This window comes from Morone saxatilis, unplaced genomic scaffold (genome assembly GCF_004916995.1).
Source record: "Morone saxatilis isolate NCDOM2014 unplaced genomic scaffold, NCSU_SB_2.0 Contig15, whole genome shotgun sequence".
NCBI lineage: Eukaryota > Metazoa > Chordata > Actinopteri > Moronidae > Morone > Morone saxatilis.
The window spans coordinates 7490552-7509729 of NW_023339707.1; the positions used below are offsets into that span (position 1 = coordinate 7490552).

The window sequence follows — 19178 nt, forward strand, 5'->3', positions numbered from 1 at the left end:
TATCTGGAGTGTGTAATGAAAATAATTTCCCTCTGGGATTATTAAAGTATTTCTGATGATCTGATCACATCATGTGTCATGTGTTGTTTGGCATGTCAGTCCGTGTGGGTGCGGCGAGATAAAAAAAAAAAAAAAATCATCTAATCTTAGGTGGGCAGTAAATACATACTCCCAACATCCCAAATAATTAGGAGAGAAAATACTGTACACTGCAAAAAATCTATACATAACAAAGGGGTTGTTCTAAAGAGATAAAGAAAATCTTTTCATATACTCCAGTCACTTAGCATTTTGAATGGCGGTGATTTGACAATGTAACAGCAAATAATGTGGAGGTGGATTACTTTTTAATAATTGGAGGACCTTTTTAAATCAACTGACTCGAATCAAATGCATGCTGCATCTTACACCAGCTGGAGGCTTGCACAAGCTGACAAGACGTAACAAGTATCATTGGACATAAACTACTACCCTATAACACAGAGATGGTGTTTAACCTCTCCATCACCCTAAAAGTTTCCCATAGATTTTATATTTTATTTTATTATTTGTTAATTTCGATTTGTTGGCACTTTGTTGCACTTTTTAACTTCAGTTTTGAAAATTGCTCCATAAATCAATATCATTCTTGTTATCATGTATTAATTTCTTATTATGTTATTAATATGATTCTCATTAATTGGTCTTAAGAAATGAAGCCTTTCACTAATGTGAGAGCAGTTTGGCCCACCATGTATTCTGCAACAGGTTTTATTGCTCTGGTTTGTAAATATGATGATATTCAACTAGTTATTAATGCACAGAATTATGACAGTTTTTGTTTTCTTTAAGAATTTTATAGATGCCCAAATCATCTTTAAACAGAGATATTAAATAAACCCACAATAACTACCTTGTTTAGAAATCAAATTGAGTTAGGCCTTCACCAGGCGTTTCTATAATAAAGGCCTATAATACCTCATGAATGCTCAACAGTGGATTTCACTGACATAGCAGCTATTGCCTCATAATAGTAGGTGTCACTTCAAATTGGGGATGGGGTACTCTATACGCCCTAAAGGATGTGGAAGACAAAACAATAGTAACATCTGAAAATCCACAACAAAGGGAATTAGTCATCATAGCATTCATATAAAACATTCATAGCACTCACAAAATAAAAACAGGGGCAAAGTGGAATTAAAGGAATGGTTTTGATCAAAATTACATAGAGGCCATTGAGTATTAATGCCTGATTCCACTGAATAACATTAAAGTCAAACTATTGACAAAAGCAAAGATAATGACTGTGAGAACTTGTGCTGGGGCCCTGTCCCAGGTTTTAAACAGTTTTGAATCATTTTCGTAATCTTTTTATATTGGTTATTCAAATAAACATTGCTGATTTTGATCAATATTTTGTCACAAGAGTTAATGCAGGAAGCCCTGAAGACGAATTACCACGAACATATGGAATAACAGCAAAAACCAGTCTTTTTTACTTAATTTTCAGTTCATAACGGTGTATCTGTTTAAATTATAGACAAGGTATTACCAGGTCTAACCACCTTAAGTATTATTTAGGCTGTTTTAGCCTTTTGCTGCAGAATAATAACTACGTAATAATTGTTGTCGTAGGTTGACACTGGACCTCATCTATTGGTTACATACAGTAAGGTATTATCTATTTTATATTGACAGCTGGCCTACAACTGAATTAGCTTCCCAGGTAGTCAATTACATAACATAATAACAACAAGAGTGTAGTGTGTAAAACATGTTTTTGTACTATATGCTACTTGAGTATAGTTCTTTTTAACATAAGGCAATATTTTATAAGAAACAGCAAATACAACAGAAATAGACTTTACTATATCAAGCTAATACCATGCCTTTAAAATGTTCCTTTTATTTCAAGCAATCCTTATCTCCACTGTTAAGCTATTTTATCTAGATTGCGTCCTGAATTGATTTTAATTGCTTCTTTGACATTTAACTTTTAATGTGCTAACTTTACCTGGCTCTGGAGTGCTTGTTGTTGATAGAGGGACAGCCTGGCCTTGGTATGCTCATCTGTTGTGGGGCTGAGGGGCTTGGGGTCTGACATGGATCTTTGCGTGCTCTTGATGGGTCGGGGCACAGAGGGGTGTCGCTGGGGGGACTCGGCTGTGTAGGACTTCTGCTGAGGCGTGACATGGGCCTTGTTCAGCCTTTCACTGGACAGAGAACTCTCCAGCAGGCGGTGAGGGGACACTGGGGACACAGGAGAGTAGAGGACTTGTGGGGATTTGGGGGCTGTCTGCTGCTGCCGGATAATGCTGGAGATGGACTCGTTGTGGAGGTGGTTGTGAGGCTGGTAGTTGATGTCGAGGGGGTCAGGGCGTCGTCGTTCAAACTTGGCTGCGTTTGCTGCAATATGCTGCTGCTGGCGCTGCTGGGTCAGAAGGTCGACAGAACCAGATTGTTGTGTTCCAGTACTGGTAGAGGAAGAATATGGACTGACTGTGGTTGGTACACTGAGCTGGGGAGCTACAACACCCTGTGACTGGGCTTCCGGGTCAGTCTGGCATGCTAGAGACTGTCCTTTTTGGGTCCGCTCAGGTCCAGAGATGTAATGCACAATCTCTACTTTATTTGGGTCTGGTACTGTCACATGGATTGCTGGGGAGACTCTTCCTAGGTGCTCCACTTCTGTCTGGCAAGACATTTCCCTGATGGTCTGGATGGCAATACTGGAGGATACCATCTTGGGAGTGTCGGTTTTGGTGTCAGTAGATGCGGTGGTCGTGGTTGCAGTGCCAGTGCCAGTGGAATTGGACTCAGAGTGCCGGGAAAAACGTGAACGTCTCCGTCGGACTGGCTGCTCCATCTCAGCCTTGTCTTCATCATCATCTGTCTGGACGGAGCAGTCAACACTGCGTCCACGCCTTCTGGTGCGATGGCGCATCATGTACCTGGTGATGTAGAGATGATAACAATAAGGAAAGAAATAATAATTCAATATATTACAGCGTACAAGTTACATTAAAATTTTTACATACCAGTAAAGCACCTGGTAGTACAAATTTGTACAACAATCACTAACATTGTTAATTGTCTATTTTTTAGATTATTGCTACAGTAATACTATTACTCTGTAACAAAACAAGGAGTGTTGGCAAAACAGGTTAAAGATACTGATATGCTGAGGAACATTGGTAGTTATAGTATTACCCCATTTGTAGGCTGTATTATAAAGTGCTAACATCGATACATATCCTCGGATAACAAGCCTGAGTTTCAACAACTACTAATACCGGATGTAGTTTCATCTTTTTGTGTTGCACAATGCTTTTTGCCTTTGAAACTCTCAGAGAGACGTGACATCTTTATTCTCTGTAAAATTGTTTATAAATTATTCATAATGCCTGCATCTACATCTCTGCTTGTGTCTTGTTTTTTAATTACAGAAAGATGTGAAGTAAATAGGAAGACTATCGAGGTAATCCTTGTCTAATAAACACACACACACACACACATTCTTTCATCTACATCTGCACCCACATCCACCTACACCCACTAACGAAACATTTCTATGTATCTGTCCACTCACTCACTCCACCCACCAGCACACACACACACATCTCTACCTTTCCTCCCCATCTTCATCGTCTGTCTGCACAGAACTGTCCACGATCCTGCGGGGGGAGCCATAAAACACCACGCCATCTCCGTCCAAGCTGTCCCTACTCAGCCTGGTCATGGAGCTGTGTTTCCTCATGTTGTTCCTGGTCTCCATGTGCTCCTCCTGGCTCCTCAGACACATTTCTGACGAGGAGTTGGGGAGGGAACGGGAGCCAATCTGAGAATCAGTGTAGGGGTGCAGGGGTTGTCCGTTTACATCCAGCTGAAGAAAAAAGGATTGTTGTAGTTTTACCCCCTCACCCACCATTGATTCAGTGCAATAGCAAAGACTGAGTTGTAAGTTGTATCTTGAGAAGTTAAGAGTTGATTTTCAAATATACAGATACAACATTTTCTTTGCCAGCCCAGTTAATTCATGAGGTGTCAGATGATGTGATGGCTTAATCAACCCTTTGACATCAATTATGCCTTAGAAAATATAACAAGAATAATGGGAAGTGTCAAGGTTCAAGGTTCAAGGGTATCTTTGTCAGGAAGGAAATAATAGGAGTAGGAAATAAAACATTCTGCACAGATAGGTAGACATGTATCTGGCAGGCCAAAAATCTATTAGTGACTGTTTCTCATGGCATGTTTTTTCTGTATTTTCACACTCTCTATATCAAAAATTTCTAAAAGTGCTTATGCCTTCAACATCAATGCTATGTATGCATGTCACAACTCTTAAAAGCCATCTGCCAGTGTTCCTCACTCCCCTCACCTGCACGCTATGAGTTGCTGTTTTCTGTCTCTTCTGCTCTACAAGTTGCTGCTGGAGCTGGTGCTGTAAAGACTGGATCTGGTCTAGCTGGGACTTCTGTTGGGCTAGCTGCTCCCTCTGGAGAACAAGTTGTTTCTCACGTTCATGTTGCTGCTGCTGTAGAACCTAAAAAATGTTGGTGGACAGGAGAACAGAAAGAAGTACACGTCGGCAAAAACAGAGAGAAAGGACAAGAAAAGTATGGAGGAGCATGGCATAAGAGAGAAGTGAGAGTGAATTGGTTGAGAGAAGAAAATAAATGATCACAAAAGAAAGATAAATGATGGATGATGGAAAAAAGACAAGATGAAAAGTGATAGAAACAGAGAGAGAGAGAGACAGTAAAGACAGAAGAGGACAAGGTTGTTGACTTATGGCACATCTGGTTGAATAAAAGATGATCAAATTTCAAAAATGCAAACCAAATCACAAGACTCCTGAAACTGAACGTGATATTCTTGTGCTGATGGATTAGTTTTGAAAATGGTTCCAAGTTAGTCAAAATTCACATACATTGTAAAAACCAAGAATGGAAGCGCAAAATAAATGTGCAGCATGTGCTGGTAATTGCTGTTGCCAGTCATACAATGCTCATAAGAAAATATTTAATGCATTTTCTTTGTTGCATAAATGGCAGGCCAGTGCAAATAAGGAGACAGGGTTTTTGCTTATACTGTAGGTTATGAGATGCATATTAAACATTCCATCTCTAGCTCATTCTCATTAAGGAAGGCTTCCACACCTGTTTAACAGAGTTAACTTGAAAGATTTTCAACTGCTTGTTCTATCAAAAAAGAAGAAAATTGTCATGTTAGCCCTTCTGTTACTGTAAAACATCTTAACAAGGCTATAGGATATATATAAGCAATATATTCAAATGTGTACTTAATATTGATTATTAAATGTTTACAACATAATGGGATCCATTTTTCTTTTACAAATCAGACCAGCAAATGGAATATGACACTGCTTTCCATTTTCTTCTGAATATGAATCAGACCAACAAATGGAACAGGAAACCGCTTTACAAACAAAATTGGAGCATCATCAGTTTCGGTCACACATACATAATACAAGCATGTTCATGCACACTTCTAATACAGGAAATGTACAGTAAAGTGTACAACATTGCATGCATACTTTAGAACTGTTTTGTAACGCAGGCTGGATGCAAACATTCCTTTCAACAAAAAATGCCTTCAATCATTACCAGCACGTTCTCACCCCAGGTCGTCAAATACCAACACTGCTTTGTCACGTCCCTCAGTGTTTTATAAGCACAAGGTACACTTCAGCATCTGTTTGGGATGCCTTTTTAATATGTGGTAATGTTGTTAAATGGCTGCAGTTCCGTAAGGTCTAGGCAACAAAACCACTTGGTTAAATTTAGGTTAAGATTGCGATTTGAGTTCAAATCAAAGAAGCTCTATAACAAAAGATGACACATTACAAACTGATGCTCCAGTGGTATGAAAATGGTCCACCCCCTGTCTCCTAAACACTACCTTGTTTGGAAGTATTGTGAACAAAAGAAACAATAAGAAACACAAGTTTTATTTCAGTTGTAACTTTTAATTCATGGTTTCACATATCAGTCTCTGAATTTTTATTTATCTGGTTGGAAAGCGTCGTTTGCAGCAGTGCACTAAATCTGGACCAGATCAACAGTTCAGCGCCAACAGAAAGAAGAGATATCTGTGTTGCCAGATCTCACAAAAGTGTGTTGCTGAGACACAGAGACATCTCGAACAAAATTAATTTTAACCTGATTTGTAAGTCTAAATGTTTGGAAGATATGTGGCTTGTGAAAAATGGGTCCAATATTTACATTGGTGACTATGAGACAAATTAATTTGTCATAATCTGTGCACACATTAATTTCCCCATTGGACTGCTAGTCTCCTAAAGGGGTGGGACAGTGGTAATAGCCACGTGACACAGATACAGGAAATAACTCTAATTGTGCCATCTCTTTCTAGTTAAAATAAGATGCAAGTCACCTACATAACTTTATGTAACTTAAAACTCAAAACTCAATATTGAATTTTGGTTTCATAATGGACACGAACCCAGCCTCCTAAGTGAAAGTTCCATGTTTGACCGATCCACCCACCACATTTCCATCCCTATTTGGACTTCACTCTTTACACTACATTTCCTGATGTGGATGGGTTACATTGGACTTAGTTGAATGCTCGGTGCGTCTCATACAGACACTGAAGGGCACCTGGTGGGTCTGTATGAGACACAGAGGGCCGTGACATACTGTTGACATTTGACAACCTGGGAATGAGAACTGGCTGTCATTACATAAAACACCATATTCTGAATGGATATTTAATCGTCTCTCTGGCCAAAAATGTCAATGAAACTGTCACAGATTGTTAGAAGTACTTTTTTGAGAAATTGATAGGAGAAATGCATTGAAAGACATGCATATACTATATAATGTAAATAGAATTTGTTTATTTTTTGGCATATTTTTGGAAATGATGAACTTGAAGAGCAGTTCCATTTACTGGTTGCAAATCAATGATGTGACATTGAAAGAACAAAAGCAATTTAAATAATATAAACGGATAATAACTTAATAACACCACAAGTAGGACCACCACAAAACAAAAAACACAACATCCTAAGCAAAACCAACAACCACAAAACATCAAACAAGACACCAAACATCTAACTCTCATTTCCACCTCCTGTTTCTCCCTCTACCTGTTCCTTGATGTTCTGCAGTTCCTGTAACTCTCTCTGCACCAGCATCTGCTCTTTCTCCCTGTGCAGCTTTAGCTCTATCCTTTCACGCTCCAGCTCCTCCTGCAGGCGTAGTTGCCGGAGTTTCTCTAACTCCACCCGCTCCCTCTCCATCTGCAGGAGCTGCTCTTGCTGCCGGTGCAGCCTCTCTGCCTCGGTTTCACCCTCTTTATGTATGGCACCTGGTGGAGGGAAGGGAGGAAGTCCCCCTGGAATGGGTAAGCCACTGGAGGGGGCAGAGGGGCCCACTGCAGGTTGGGTGTAGCCGTGAGTGTGTGAAGGAGCTGAGGGTGGGTAGGCATGGGCTGCTGGAGGAGGCTGTTGTGGTTGCTGAGCAGTTGTCGCCTGTTGCTGCTGTTGCTGACTGTTTAGGTGTGCTTGGGACAGGTTTATTGGCTGCTGCTGTGGCTCCATTGGTATGGCAACTGTTCCTTGTACTGACGTGACCTCTACTGATGAGGCACCTTTACCAAGGTAAACCGGTTCATCTTGGACTGTAGAGATAGTAGTTGTCATGGAAACAGACACTGCTGGTGCTGAAGTTGTTAAAGCAGCAGCAGTAGTGGCAGTAGTTGAAGTTGTTTGGAGAAGACCTGGTGCTGGGTAACGGACTGGAGCTGGTCCAGATAGGGGCATTCTGGGACTCATTGGTAGTCTGGTAAGACTAGATAGGGGCACAGGGGTCATGTTGGCAGAAGGGTATGGTCTGTAGACCCCCCTCAGTAGAGGGCGAAGAACTGAGGCAGGCTGTGTTGTGATGGGAAGTGTCGAAGCAATAGGGGTCTGAATGGTGGAGTAGATCATCCCATCAGCGGACCTTATAGCAGCAGGGTACATGGCTCTGAGACTGGCCTGCCTGGCATTGATAAGGTTGGTTAGCGCCTGACTGTGGGAAATTGGCTTCCCGTCTAGTCCAAAGAGGAGGTTTTGTCTCAAGCCGAGACCTGCTGCAAGTCTGGAGGTCCCAGGCCCGGTTCCTCTCCCCAAACTGCTAAACTGCATCAAATCAGGGTTGCTGCTATAACGATCGATGGAATTGAGTGCTGCACACATTCGGCTGATTTCCCTGGCAGTTGTAGCACTGTACTGAGCCAAGTTAGCTTCTTGAAAGTTAGCAATGTCACGAGCAGAGTAGCCATAGTCTGAACTGATGTTAGACAATGAATTATATCTCCTTATAGGCAGTGTTTGGACTGTGATGTCTCCTCCATGCCGTAAATCTGTGTAGGAGCCATACTGCATCCCCATATATCCTCCATAGCCCTGTTTCATAGCCGTTAGATCTACAGCAAGTTCTCCCGAAGGTTGAAGCTGTGGTTCTAGTTTAGAATGATAGGACTGTAACCCAGCATCAGCTAGGTTTGTATCAGACATTGAAGGCTGAAGCCTACCAGGAAAAGGTAATGTGTAGGCCTTACGACCATCTATTGAATAATCCTGGTAACTTCCAGGTTGTCTTTCTTGGTCAGACTCATAGGTGAGAGGTGGGGCAGATGGAGGTCTTATGCCCTCTTTCTCAGAACCACCAACACAGCTTCCGCCAAATGGAAGTCGGTAAACAACATCGCAGCAAGCAGGTTGGTTGTCAGGTTTAATTTGGCCTCCTGTTAGATCCATAGCATCCTGTCCTTCTTCTACCTTTACCAGCTGAGTCACTGCCCTGGCCTGCTCTAGCCCTCCATCCATCTGTACTACCATGCTATGTGGTGATTTACCACCTGACATCAAACCAGGAGGACTTGGTTTTCCTTTCAGCTCAATGGGACCAGTGCCATAAATCTCAGGGTTAATGACTGGTGATACAGCACTGACAACAGCTGAGGCAGTGCTAGTCTGGCTGACTAGCAAGTCTTTTTTCAGTAAAGGTGAGATTTGACCAGTAAGATTGTACCTGGCCAAAGCAGATGCCTGTTGCTGCTGGTGTTGCATCTGATGATGCTGCTGCAACTGCTGTTCAAGGAGCTCTTGCTGCTTCTGCAGCTTCTCTTGTTGTTTTTGTAGCTCTCTCTGTTGGACACTGAGGTCTTCTAGTTTGGCATCAATTTTTGGTATTGATGGGTCAGTTGGAGGTGAAACTGGTTTGTTCTGGGAAAGACACATAGCTGAACCCATGCCCTGACCCAGATCCACTCGATTTTGATGGGGATCACCATAGACTGTTGGCTGTTTGGGCTGGGTCATGAACATGGAAGCAGCCACAGTGACACTCACAGTGGTTGGTGTGGTGGTCTCCTGGGTGTTTAGGTTCATAATCAGTGGCTGTACAATCGTTGAATGTCTGCTACCCTCTGATCCACCATGGTATTTCCTGCTTTCAGTGGCCAAGGAGGTGAGATCCATTCCATGGTCAGTCATGATAATAGGAGCTGGTTTGGTTGCTGTTCTGAGGTCAACAACACTTCCACCTTGGATCATATGGCCCTGCTCTACTCTAGAAGTACCTGGGACTGTAGATATCCGACAAAGCGAGATGTTGTCCATTGACATGGACCCTCGGGTGTAAGTGCTGACTGTGGTGACCATACTTGTTCCCACATTTACCTTCTCCACTCTTTGTGTTCGGTAGAAGCTGTGTGTGGGAGACTGTTGGTAAGGTGGAGTGTCTGGAGGGCTGCCACATGGGGAGTAAGCATCAAAAGTTGATTGGCGACTAAATCTGGTAGGCGAAGACAGGGGAGAAGTAGCAGTATTGACTGTCGTTGGTCTAGCTGGGCTTGGGGGTGGGGAGTATGGGGCATCCTGGGAAGACTGCTGTCGATAGAGACGTGGGGAAACTGATCGCTGTGATGTTTGGGTTCCCTGAGCCATCACTGGAGATGAAGGCCCAGAGCCAGCTGACTCCATTCGTAATGCTGAACTGAAAGTCTGTGTTGAGAACTCAGCTGTAGGCCTTCTGGAAGGTGAACGAGTGGGACTCTGTGTTGGTGGCGATGGAGAAAGAGGAGGACTGGTGCTCCTGTAATAAGTAGTATACTTGGGAGAACGGGGCTCAATAATTCTCTCAGTAGAAGATGTTGAACTGTCTCTCACTTGGACACCCCTTGTCTCCCCTACCCTTCTGGTGATCACTTCCCTTTGACTGTAGGCCTGAGTAATCTCTGCAATCTTGCTGCATACACTTGAAACTGTAGCTGAGGATGTGGCAGGACTTCCTGTGTGTCGGCTATATATAACAGCCTGAGTAGACGTCACGGTATGGCTTGTACTAGTCTGAGAAATAGTCACTGCATCTCTGGCATAAACTCCATAAGCTGCAATAGTGGTGGCAGCCACTGCTGGAGTTATTCCATTCTTTCCTGCTTGGCTTTTGATCCTGTCTTTGTGTCCATCCTTTGCAGAGAAGTGCTGTGTTACTCGGACATCAGGAATCCGTCCTCCAGTCTCAGCAAAGGAGACAGGAGCTGAGATCTGGGTGGGGCTGGTCCCTGGAGTAAGGAGAGCATTGCTTTGCTCCAGTAGCTTAGCAAAGGCGGAGCCTGTGTCTAGGAGCTGTTTGTCTGGGTAGGAGCTCTCAATCTCAATCTCTACTTGCTCATCAGTGGCCTGCTGCATCTTAGTGATGTTCTGAGATGTTTGTCGGATCTCCTCATAAATATCAGTTTCTGTCTCTACTGCTTCATTGTCATATCCTGTTTGATCTTGTTCATATTCATATTCATCATCATAACCTTGTCCATTAACGTCCTCCTCGTAGTACTGGCCATGTCTTCCATGTTGCTGCTGTTGCTGCTGTTGTTTCTGTTGTTTTTGAAGCATCTCTGCCTTCCTCATCATCTCCTCATAAACCTCCTCAGCACTCTTCAGTGGTTTGGAAGTTGAAGATGGAGCTGTAGTGGTTGTTGTAGTTGATGATTTCTCTACTGGTGAGTAGAGAGACATAAAGGTAGGCAGGTTGTACTCGCTGCCTGACTTGTAAAGTTTGGACTCGTATCCCTCAGCCTCTGAGTCAAGACTCTGAGGAGAATATTCAGAAGCAGAAGAACGATGGAGCTCTTCCATTTCTGCAGCTTGTCTCAGCTCTTCTGTTGGAGAAGCATCTTCAATAGGTGAGAGATTGCTAGGTGGTGTCTTGGACCTCTCTCTGCGCCTCTGAGCCCTCAGCTCCTCCTTATCCCTCTTAGTCTTCCGTGCTGTGCTCCTTATTCTCTGTTGTTCCACCTCCCTCATCTTCTCCTGTTCTCTCAGAAGTTCCTCTTCCTCTCTCAGCTCATCTTCTTCTGAAGAGTCTTCAATGGTGGGAAGGAGAGGGCCGTGGGAGCGGTGCCGTGCTTTCCTCTGCTGTTTGGCCTCTTCCAGCCTTTGTCTCCTGCTGGGGCTACTGTCACTGTCCTCCTCCATAGATGAAATGGATGTAGGAGATTGGCCTGAGCCATATGAGGATGAAGTGGCTGGCAGAGTGGAGGAGTAGTCACCCCGAGAACGCTCCTCAGGAGACCCTGTCAAGCTCTCCATCTCTAGCTCTGGTTCCCGGTCAAGGCTCAAGTCATTTTCATTGCTCAGTTCCATGTCTCGGCTATAGCTATTGGTGTTATTGAGTTCAATAGTTTTGAAGCGCCTCAAACCTCCTTGTGAGGCCATCACATCTTCCTCACCCTCCTCCACTGAGCCTTTATAAACATCGGTTGAGCTCTTAGTTTCCTCTTCAAAACTGCTGGAGTGGTGCTGAAGACGCCGCTTCTCTTTCCCTGAGTCAGAGAGCTTATGGTGGCTTTTCTTGGGTTTCTGGTAGCCATATCCTTCATCTTCCTCATCTTCCTCTTCCTCCATCTCTTCCTCCTCCTCCTCATTTTCTTCATCAGCGCTCATCTCCATTATTTGTCTTCTCATATACTCCTCATCTGTCATCTCTGTGGGCTCTGCATCTTTTTCCTTCTTTTTCTTCTCCTTCTTCTCTTCCTTCACTTCCTTCCGTTTACCCTCCCAGTCCCCTACATCCTCTTCTTCCTCCAGTATATCCTCTAGTTCCTCGTCAGAGTCGTACGCATCTGGTGGGATTGACAGGGAGCGTGGGCGCTGCTTTCCTCTGTCATCCAAGTCTCTGTCTCTGTGCTTCCTCCCCCTTCTGTCCACCTTCTCTTCAGAAAGACTCTTCTCCAGCAAAGGCCTCATGGAGCTTTCTAGCTTGGTGATTTCAGAAGGGCTTAGGGGGGAGCCCCTCCCACTGATCCCCCTTTCACTCAGCTTCATCTCCTCTTCTTGAATTAGACCTGTGATTTCACTGTGGGAGCTGGAGATGCCATCAGAGGAGTAGCCAGTGTCACTGAGGCTCTGAGGGCTGCGTGACAAGTCATGGGTGCTGTTGTTTTTTGTATCCTATAGAGAGAAGAAGAAAGAAAGAAAAATGCATTAAATCTGGGGAAGCTAGGGTTTTTAATTGAAGTAATAATTTAGAATGTGTTGATTCTGGATAAGCACATCAGTGCATACAATTTAAGCCCACATCTATTTAGATTACGATTTTTAAATATAAAATAAATGATTTCTTTCTCTTTTTAAAATTCATCTATGAAAAAAAAATGAGTAAGAAAAATTATATAAAAACAGGACCTAGATGCATTGATTAATACAGGACCTAAAATTATTGATTAAGTATTAAGACAGTTCAGAATTGTTTCTTCAGTTTTTAAAATATGCCATCATTCTGCTAGAACAGATGCTAAAACTGATGTTCTCAGCTTTTAATGAAAAGGTAGTGGTTGTAAATATATAATTTGACAAGATTCTGGTCTTAGCATTTGTAGAAAGTTCTCTTAAACTTTAGATCTAAAAATATCTTTATAAATACAAACTACAATGTCTGAACCCATTCAAGTAGCGTTTCAGGAGGTTAACAAGCATTTGGTGATTTTAATAGGTTTTTAATGGCATATGATTAATGAAAATGATTTGTTATTTTTGGAACATTAGCTACTAGTAATGAAGTGCTATATATACTCAATTTAAAACAAGAATGCAATAAATGAAGGGGTTCTCTTCATTAAGTCAGAAAATTTGGAGGTCTATAAAAAACATTTCTTGCCACACTGTTATAAAATTATCTTTAGATCCACTGAGTAACAAAGTCTGTACTTTAAAACATTTAATTGACAGCACAAAACAATATTCAGTAAAAAACATCACATCTAAAATGTGTGGGCCAAAATTGAGTGCTTACAATTTATCTCATAAAAAGTTTGCCAAATTGCACAAAGAACAAAGAAAAGGTGATAAAACTGAATTCACAGAGAACATGTAAGAGAATAGGCTTGAGGTTGTTATTCTTTTACACCATGGATAGAGGAAAACACTAAAGACTTACATGTTACAGATTTATCCTTCCTACTTCCAAAACAGATATCAGCCCTATGAACAAACCTAAATAAATACTTTTTTCATTACAATGTATTTACAATTCAGATATATAACAGAGATAAAGTATTACACTACAATAAAATATTAAAAGTATGGTCTGATTTTATTAAGAGGTAAATCTATATAGTATAATGAATGCCAACATTAAGAAAAATAAAATAATTATACTGTTTTCATAAAGTTGTAGTTATAGTTGTTAGGTTTGTTAACAATTTTTGAGCCATTGGAAAGAGGTTAATCAAATTGTCTTTTTTAGGAATGAAAAGATTTCAGTTTTTAAAGCAAGATTGTGAAGTTATCCTGACTGGCACATAAAATCAAAAAAAAAAATGAAACTCATTCATCAATGGCTCTGCCTCTGATGTCTGTTTATAACATGCCAAATCATATTCTCAAAGGGACTAACCTGGTAAATGAAAGGGGGATGGAGGAAAGAATACAAAATAGATAAAAATTATGGAAATCTTTTCTAGAAAACCTCTTACAATGGTTACAATACTTCAGAGGAGACTTTACTTTGAGCTCTCTGCACTTTAAAATCCCAGCAGCTCCACAAATGAGGAAGGTCTGCTCTGCCTTTGAAAAGGCCCGAAGCAGCCAATCTTTATAAATATTTCAGCAGGAGCGATGGCTGCCGCTGAGTAAGAAGAGGCATTATTTTACTCCCTCAGTGTTTCTCCCTCTCTCTCTCTCTCTCTCTCCAAGGTAGTCCATGAATACCTTGCTGCCACTTGCATTCTGTTAGGAGGGAATCAATGACATGCAACAGCCATGGATGTCCAATAATAAAGGAGGAAGTAATTGGTTTAAAACTTACAATTTTAAATAACTAGATTTGAAGATTTGAAGTCTTAGTGTCCTGTCATACCACAACTCTCTGAACAAAATCATCATTTCCACTTTGTAGTATAATAAATAATAAACTGGCTGTTATTAGCAAACTTAATATAAATATAGTTCATGTGACGTATTTAGGACATTTTTACACAAAGAGGCATTTTGTACAAGAAGTGAAAGAAAAAAACTATAAATTAGGAGGTAAGGAGTTCAAGAGTGAGAGGCCTGAGCAGAGTGAATAAACAAGAAATATTATGAAAAAAAACAATATAATGGGAACTGACATTGTCTGTTTTCAGTGAAAGGATACACATGGCGTGGCAAAATATGGACAGGCCTAATACAATGCATCTAGAAATTGTTTCCTAAATTTGGTTACACTGTATGTCATTAAACTCAAAACCATTCCATTCCATTGGAAATAAATGGGTGTCCCCAGTGCCACTATAAACCTTAAGGTATCTCACTTATCACTGTAATTATGATTTTGTTTTAAAGTTAAAATAGTGTTAAATGTAGCTGAAAATAAAACAGATAAACAAAGGCATAAGGGTGGCACATTGTATTGCATTTTTGTTTTGCCTTCCATTTTTACTTCAGAAGAAAATGGATCAGTGGCCAGTTACAAAACTAGCAGCTAAGAAACATGCAGGAAAAGATCTAAAATATTTATAAGAAAATAATGGGAGATTTGTGTCCAAAACATACAGTTAAAAAAATACTTTAATTTAAAATTTTCTTTACCAAGAAAAAAGGGAGTCCAGCAAAAACTGTTTTAAAACATTGTCATAAAAATGGAATGGTTGTTGTATTTCATGACTGTGTTGTGAGAAACAGAGATATTTAGAAAGGTCAAACTAATCTGAACTCACAGATCTGCTCAAAGTTACCTTTATGAACTTTTACAAGTGTTTATATGTGAGCTCAAGTCAAATATGAAATATAGGCTGTATTCACAGTAGCACGGATGGCCTTAAGGTGCCACTTTCATTTACTTACTTACATCTGGAGTCTAACACAACCTTCAAAACCTTGAAGGAGACGTTGGAGGAAATCTAATGTGGCAACAGGTAGCTGGTCGATGGCAGGATGTCATACAGCGATTTAAAACATTTCTCTGGTGTCAATCAACACAATCTTTTCCAGTCACACAGTCACATGGTCCATGCATCACATGCATCACCTTTTCTAAAGCGTAGATTTGATTCTGCTCGGGTCACTGATGTTTGCCATTTTTAAAATGTACATGTGGGCTTCTGCCCCCTCTTCTATATAGATTTAGGATTATTCCAGACCTTTAGAATTGCCGACCACATCTTCAATTTCAGCGATTCCAGTGGGTCTGGTGTTGTGCGTGTAATGGCTGTTGCCACCGGTTGGAGAAACAAATCACCAGTCAGAATTTAGTAGGTGGGATTAAGAATGGGGATAAAATCTTCCTACATTACATCCCACAAACATATGTAAATGTCTTCAATTGTGATGTTTCCACGGCTGGAAATGCAGTAACACAGTGAATGTTAATAATCTGGTCCATGTCAACCAGTCAGGTTCCATATCCAACTTCCTTCTGACTCTGTGGTGTTTATGTTTGTGTTGTGGAAGGTCTCAAATAAATAATTTTTTTGCCAAGATTTCATATTATCAAATCATTTCTTAGTGCTTACTGAGACTTGGTTGAGGTGATTGTGTTGTATTCAATAAAGCATGTCCAAGTTTTAATTATTTTCACCCGCCACAACAAAAAGGACCTGCATCCATAAACATCCAATGGTATACAAGTTCATGGATATGTATTTAGATCTGTATATCATATTATATCATACCATATCATATGAAAATAAAATTTAAATCTGTCAAAGATCCAGTCTGTAATCTTCTGCATACTGTCTCCTTTACAAATACAAACGTATCACAACCTTGGATAGTACTATGTTTTTGTCCATTTATTCCAGTGACAGTGTCTATGTTTCTTTACAGCTTTCATAAGGCCTTCACTACTGCAACTATAAATAGCAATAACCCACAGTTGTACTTAATTTCAATAAGATATTGATCAGTCGATCAGATATGGAAAAAAGACTGGTGGTGTCTTATGAAATTCTGAAATAGCAAATGCCCACTTATCAAAAAGCAGTAAAAGAAGCCAGGTCCTCCTGTTTCCTAAACGTCATTGTAACCATCATAACTTCAGAGTTCTTTTCAAAATCATCAAATCCGTAAATAACCTTCCTACTAGTCAACAAACCTTAGCCATTAACAATCAGCGATTTATCTATCTCTATCTCTAAAGAGAGAAAAAAGAAAATAAATAAAACTCCAGATTGGCACAATAATAAATCAGGTTTGTGTTTACGTCACAGAACCCCATAGAACCTGTGATGTTCCTCAAGGCTCCATTCTTGGATATCTGTTGTTCTGTGTTTTCTTGCTGCCACTGGGACATATCACACACAAACACAAAATCTGGTACCACTGTTTTGTGGGTGACAAACAAATTCATGTCCCATTAAAAACCAAACAAAGAAGTACATTTCCACCAGTTATTATCTTGTCTGTCAGAAAAAAAGTGTTGAATGTCCCAAAACACCGTGGCTCTGTGGCCCCCTCCACATTCACACCACACCACTGCTCTGCTTTCAAGAAATACTAGAAGACAAGATTATATCAGTCCTGTTTAAGCCTCTCTTCACTGGTTACCTTTAAAGCACTTTATGGTTTAGCTTCCAGTTGTGTTACTGAATTGCTGCTCCTCTATGTTAGGATCCCCTACTTTGTAACTTTCAAAGGTTCTGTTTAAATAAAGTTATTATTATAATTACATAGCGAGCTAGCTACTTAGCTATCGTGATGAAAATAGCAACAGAAACATGGCATTAAGTATGGATGAGATTAACAAAGCTATACTATGTGTAAGCAAATTTACAGAAGTAACAACATTTAAATCAACATATTTCTTTGATCAAAGGTAAAAAAAAACAAGACGGCAGTTCACAGATTATCAAGCTACACAGCATTACAACACTAAACAACATTTAGAGGAGTTGTCTATGAGAAAGCCTGGTGAGTCAGAATAGCTAGGGAAAAAGATGCTAGCAAGGAAGGGGAGCAGAACCTTGGAACTCTAAAGGAAGCCATCACAGTAGATCCTGCCTTTGACCAGCCGCCTGCACAATATCTGGTCAGATTATTGTTTAGGTTTTACAGCGAGTTACATATATATTGGGGCTGTTCACACAGTAAGTATACATTTAAACACAGGCACAAATGTGTGGGGCAGTCCCAAAGGACCAGATGCTGTACTCACTCCAATACCTGTTTGTGTAATAGTTTGCTTGCTTCACTATGTGCTTTCTCCCTGTCGTGTAGTTTACATATTGTGTGTAATCTGGATCACAGCCATATCCCAGCTGTAAGGACTGTGAGGTATTGTGAGGTGCAACATTGGAAAAATCCTGATGACTACACATATCTGGTGCTGAACAAGAGCAAGAGTTTCCATTAAGCTCATCAAGCTTGATGGAAAAACTATATAAATGTGAAGCAGGACCACGCTGAAACAGCCATGCATACTCACATAACCTGCATACATATTCTAAAAATAGCCATTGTTGGTACATTGGCCTGTATGTTACTCTATGGTTTCCACAGAATATTCACTGAAAATCGGCCTAATTTTTTGTATTTTTATTTTTTCAATGCATCTCTGTTAGTGCATTATATATTTGGTTCACTTTTGGTACTTTTCCATAGCTTAACATACAGAGTAGTACACTGGACTAAAGCAATATTACAAAAAAATCCAACTTACATCATAGTGCCTGGACTTCTTAATATCCTTGATCGGTGTGATCTGCTCTCCTTTCTTCTGGGAGGGTTTGGTCTCTTTGGCAGTTTGGTTCTCAGGCTCGGTCTTGGGTTTCTCCTCTGTGGGTTTCGGCTGTTTCTGGGTCTCTGTGGTTGGTACTGGTGCCGTAGCTGGTGTTGTGGTCTTGGTGTCAGTCGGCTGTTTGGCAGCAGTGGGCGCAAACGGTCCGGTACCGCCAGTTCCAGCATGTGGTTTCTGTGTCTGGGACTGGACTGGCCTAGGACCCTGCTGAGTGGTGGGTTTGTGGAGGGGGCTTTGCTGACTGGTTGGTGCCTGGTGACGCGGCGAGCCCATTGGCTGGTGCTTGGGGGACGGATGAGGAACAGGAAGCGGAGGATCGTCGAGACCACCTCCTGACATCAGTCGCTGGGTCTGGCAGTTGAGACATAACCACTCCTTTTTCTGAAACACACAGGACAAAAACAAAGACGGTTAATGATAACCAGCCTGTTTTCCACAATAGTACAGAAATGTTTTGCTTTTATATGGTCGATAAAATGTATTTGAAGACACGCTCCTTGATTTAATTATAGCTTTCCGAATTCTTTCTAGCTTATTGTTAATGCTTTTAAGAGGCTGTTTTTAAAGTTGCAACACTTTAACACTAACCTGGGAGGAAAGGCAATGCAGAAAAATCAGGGCCTGTATACAATAAAAAAATCTAATAAAGTGATATTTTGAACGAAATGTTGCTGGCTTGAATTCAAGACAACAGGAATAAGAAAAAGTCAACAAGAAGGTTATTACTGCTCAACAGCAACACTGGGTAGCTCCCAGGTAAATGTGTGTTTCTGTGTGAGTGTGTGTGTGTGTGTGACTTAAATGGCATTTAAGTCTCCTTCCTCCCTCCTCCTCCAGAGGTCATGCTAAAATGATGTGATGTGCTCTCATTCAACTTCTTGGGTTAAATAAGATTGACGGTTAAACGGGATAATTAATATTCTTAACATTAAATGTGTCGAT

General features: G+C 40.9%; 1 protein-coding gene across 1 annotated transcript in view; it reads right to left on the minus strand.

Annotated features, from left to right (window-relative positions):
- The window catches only part of bsna (bassoon presynaptic cytomatrix protein a), a 137455-nt gene that overhangs the window by 12734 nt on the left and 105543 nt on the right, over positions 1-19178 (minus strand). Inside the window, exons 5-9 of the mRNA XM_035657569.1 lie at positions 18159-18617; positions 7121-12472; positions 4364-4528; positions 3609-3865; positions 1997-2933 (exon numbers count right to left, since the gene is read on the minus strand). Coding sequence (XP_035513462.1) covers positions 1997-2933; positions 3609-3865; positions 4364-4528; positions 7121-12472; positions 18159-18617 — 7170 coding nt within the window. The remainder of the gene's footprint in view (positions 1-1996; positions 2934-3608; positions 3866-4363; positions 4529-7120; positions 12473-18158; positions 18618-19178) is intronic.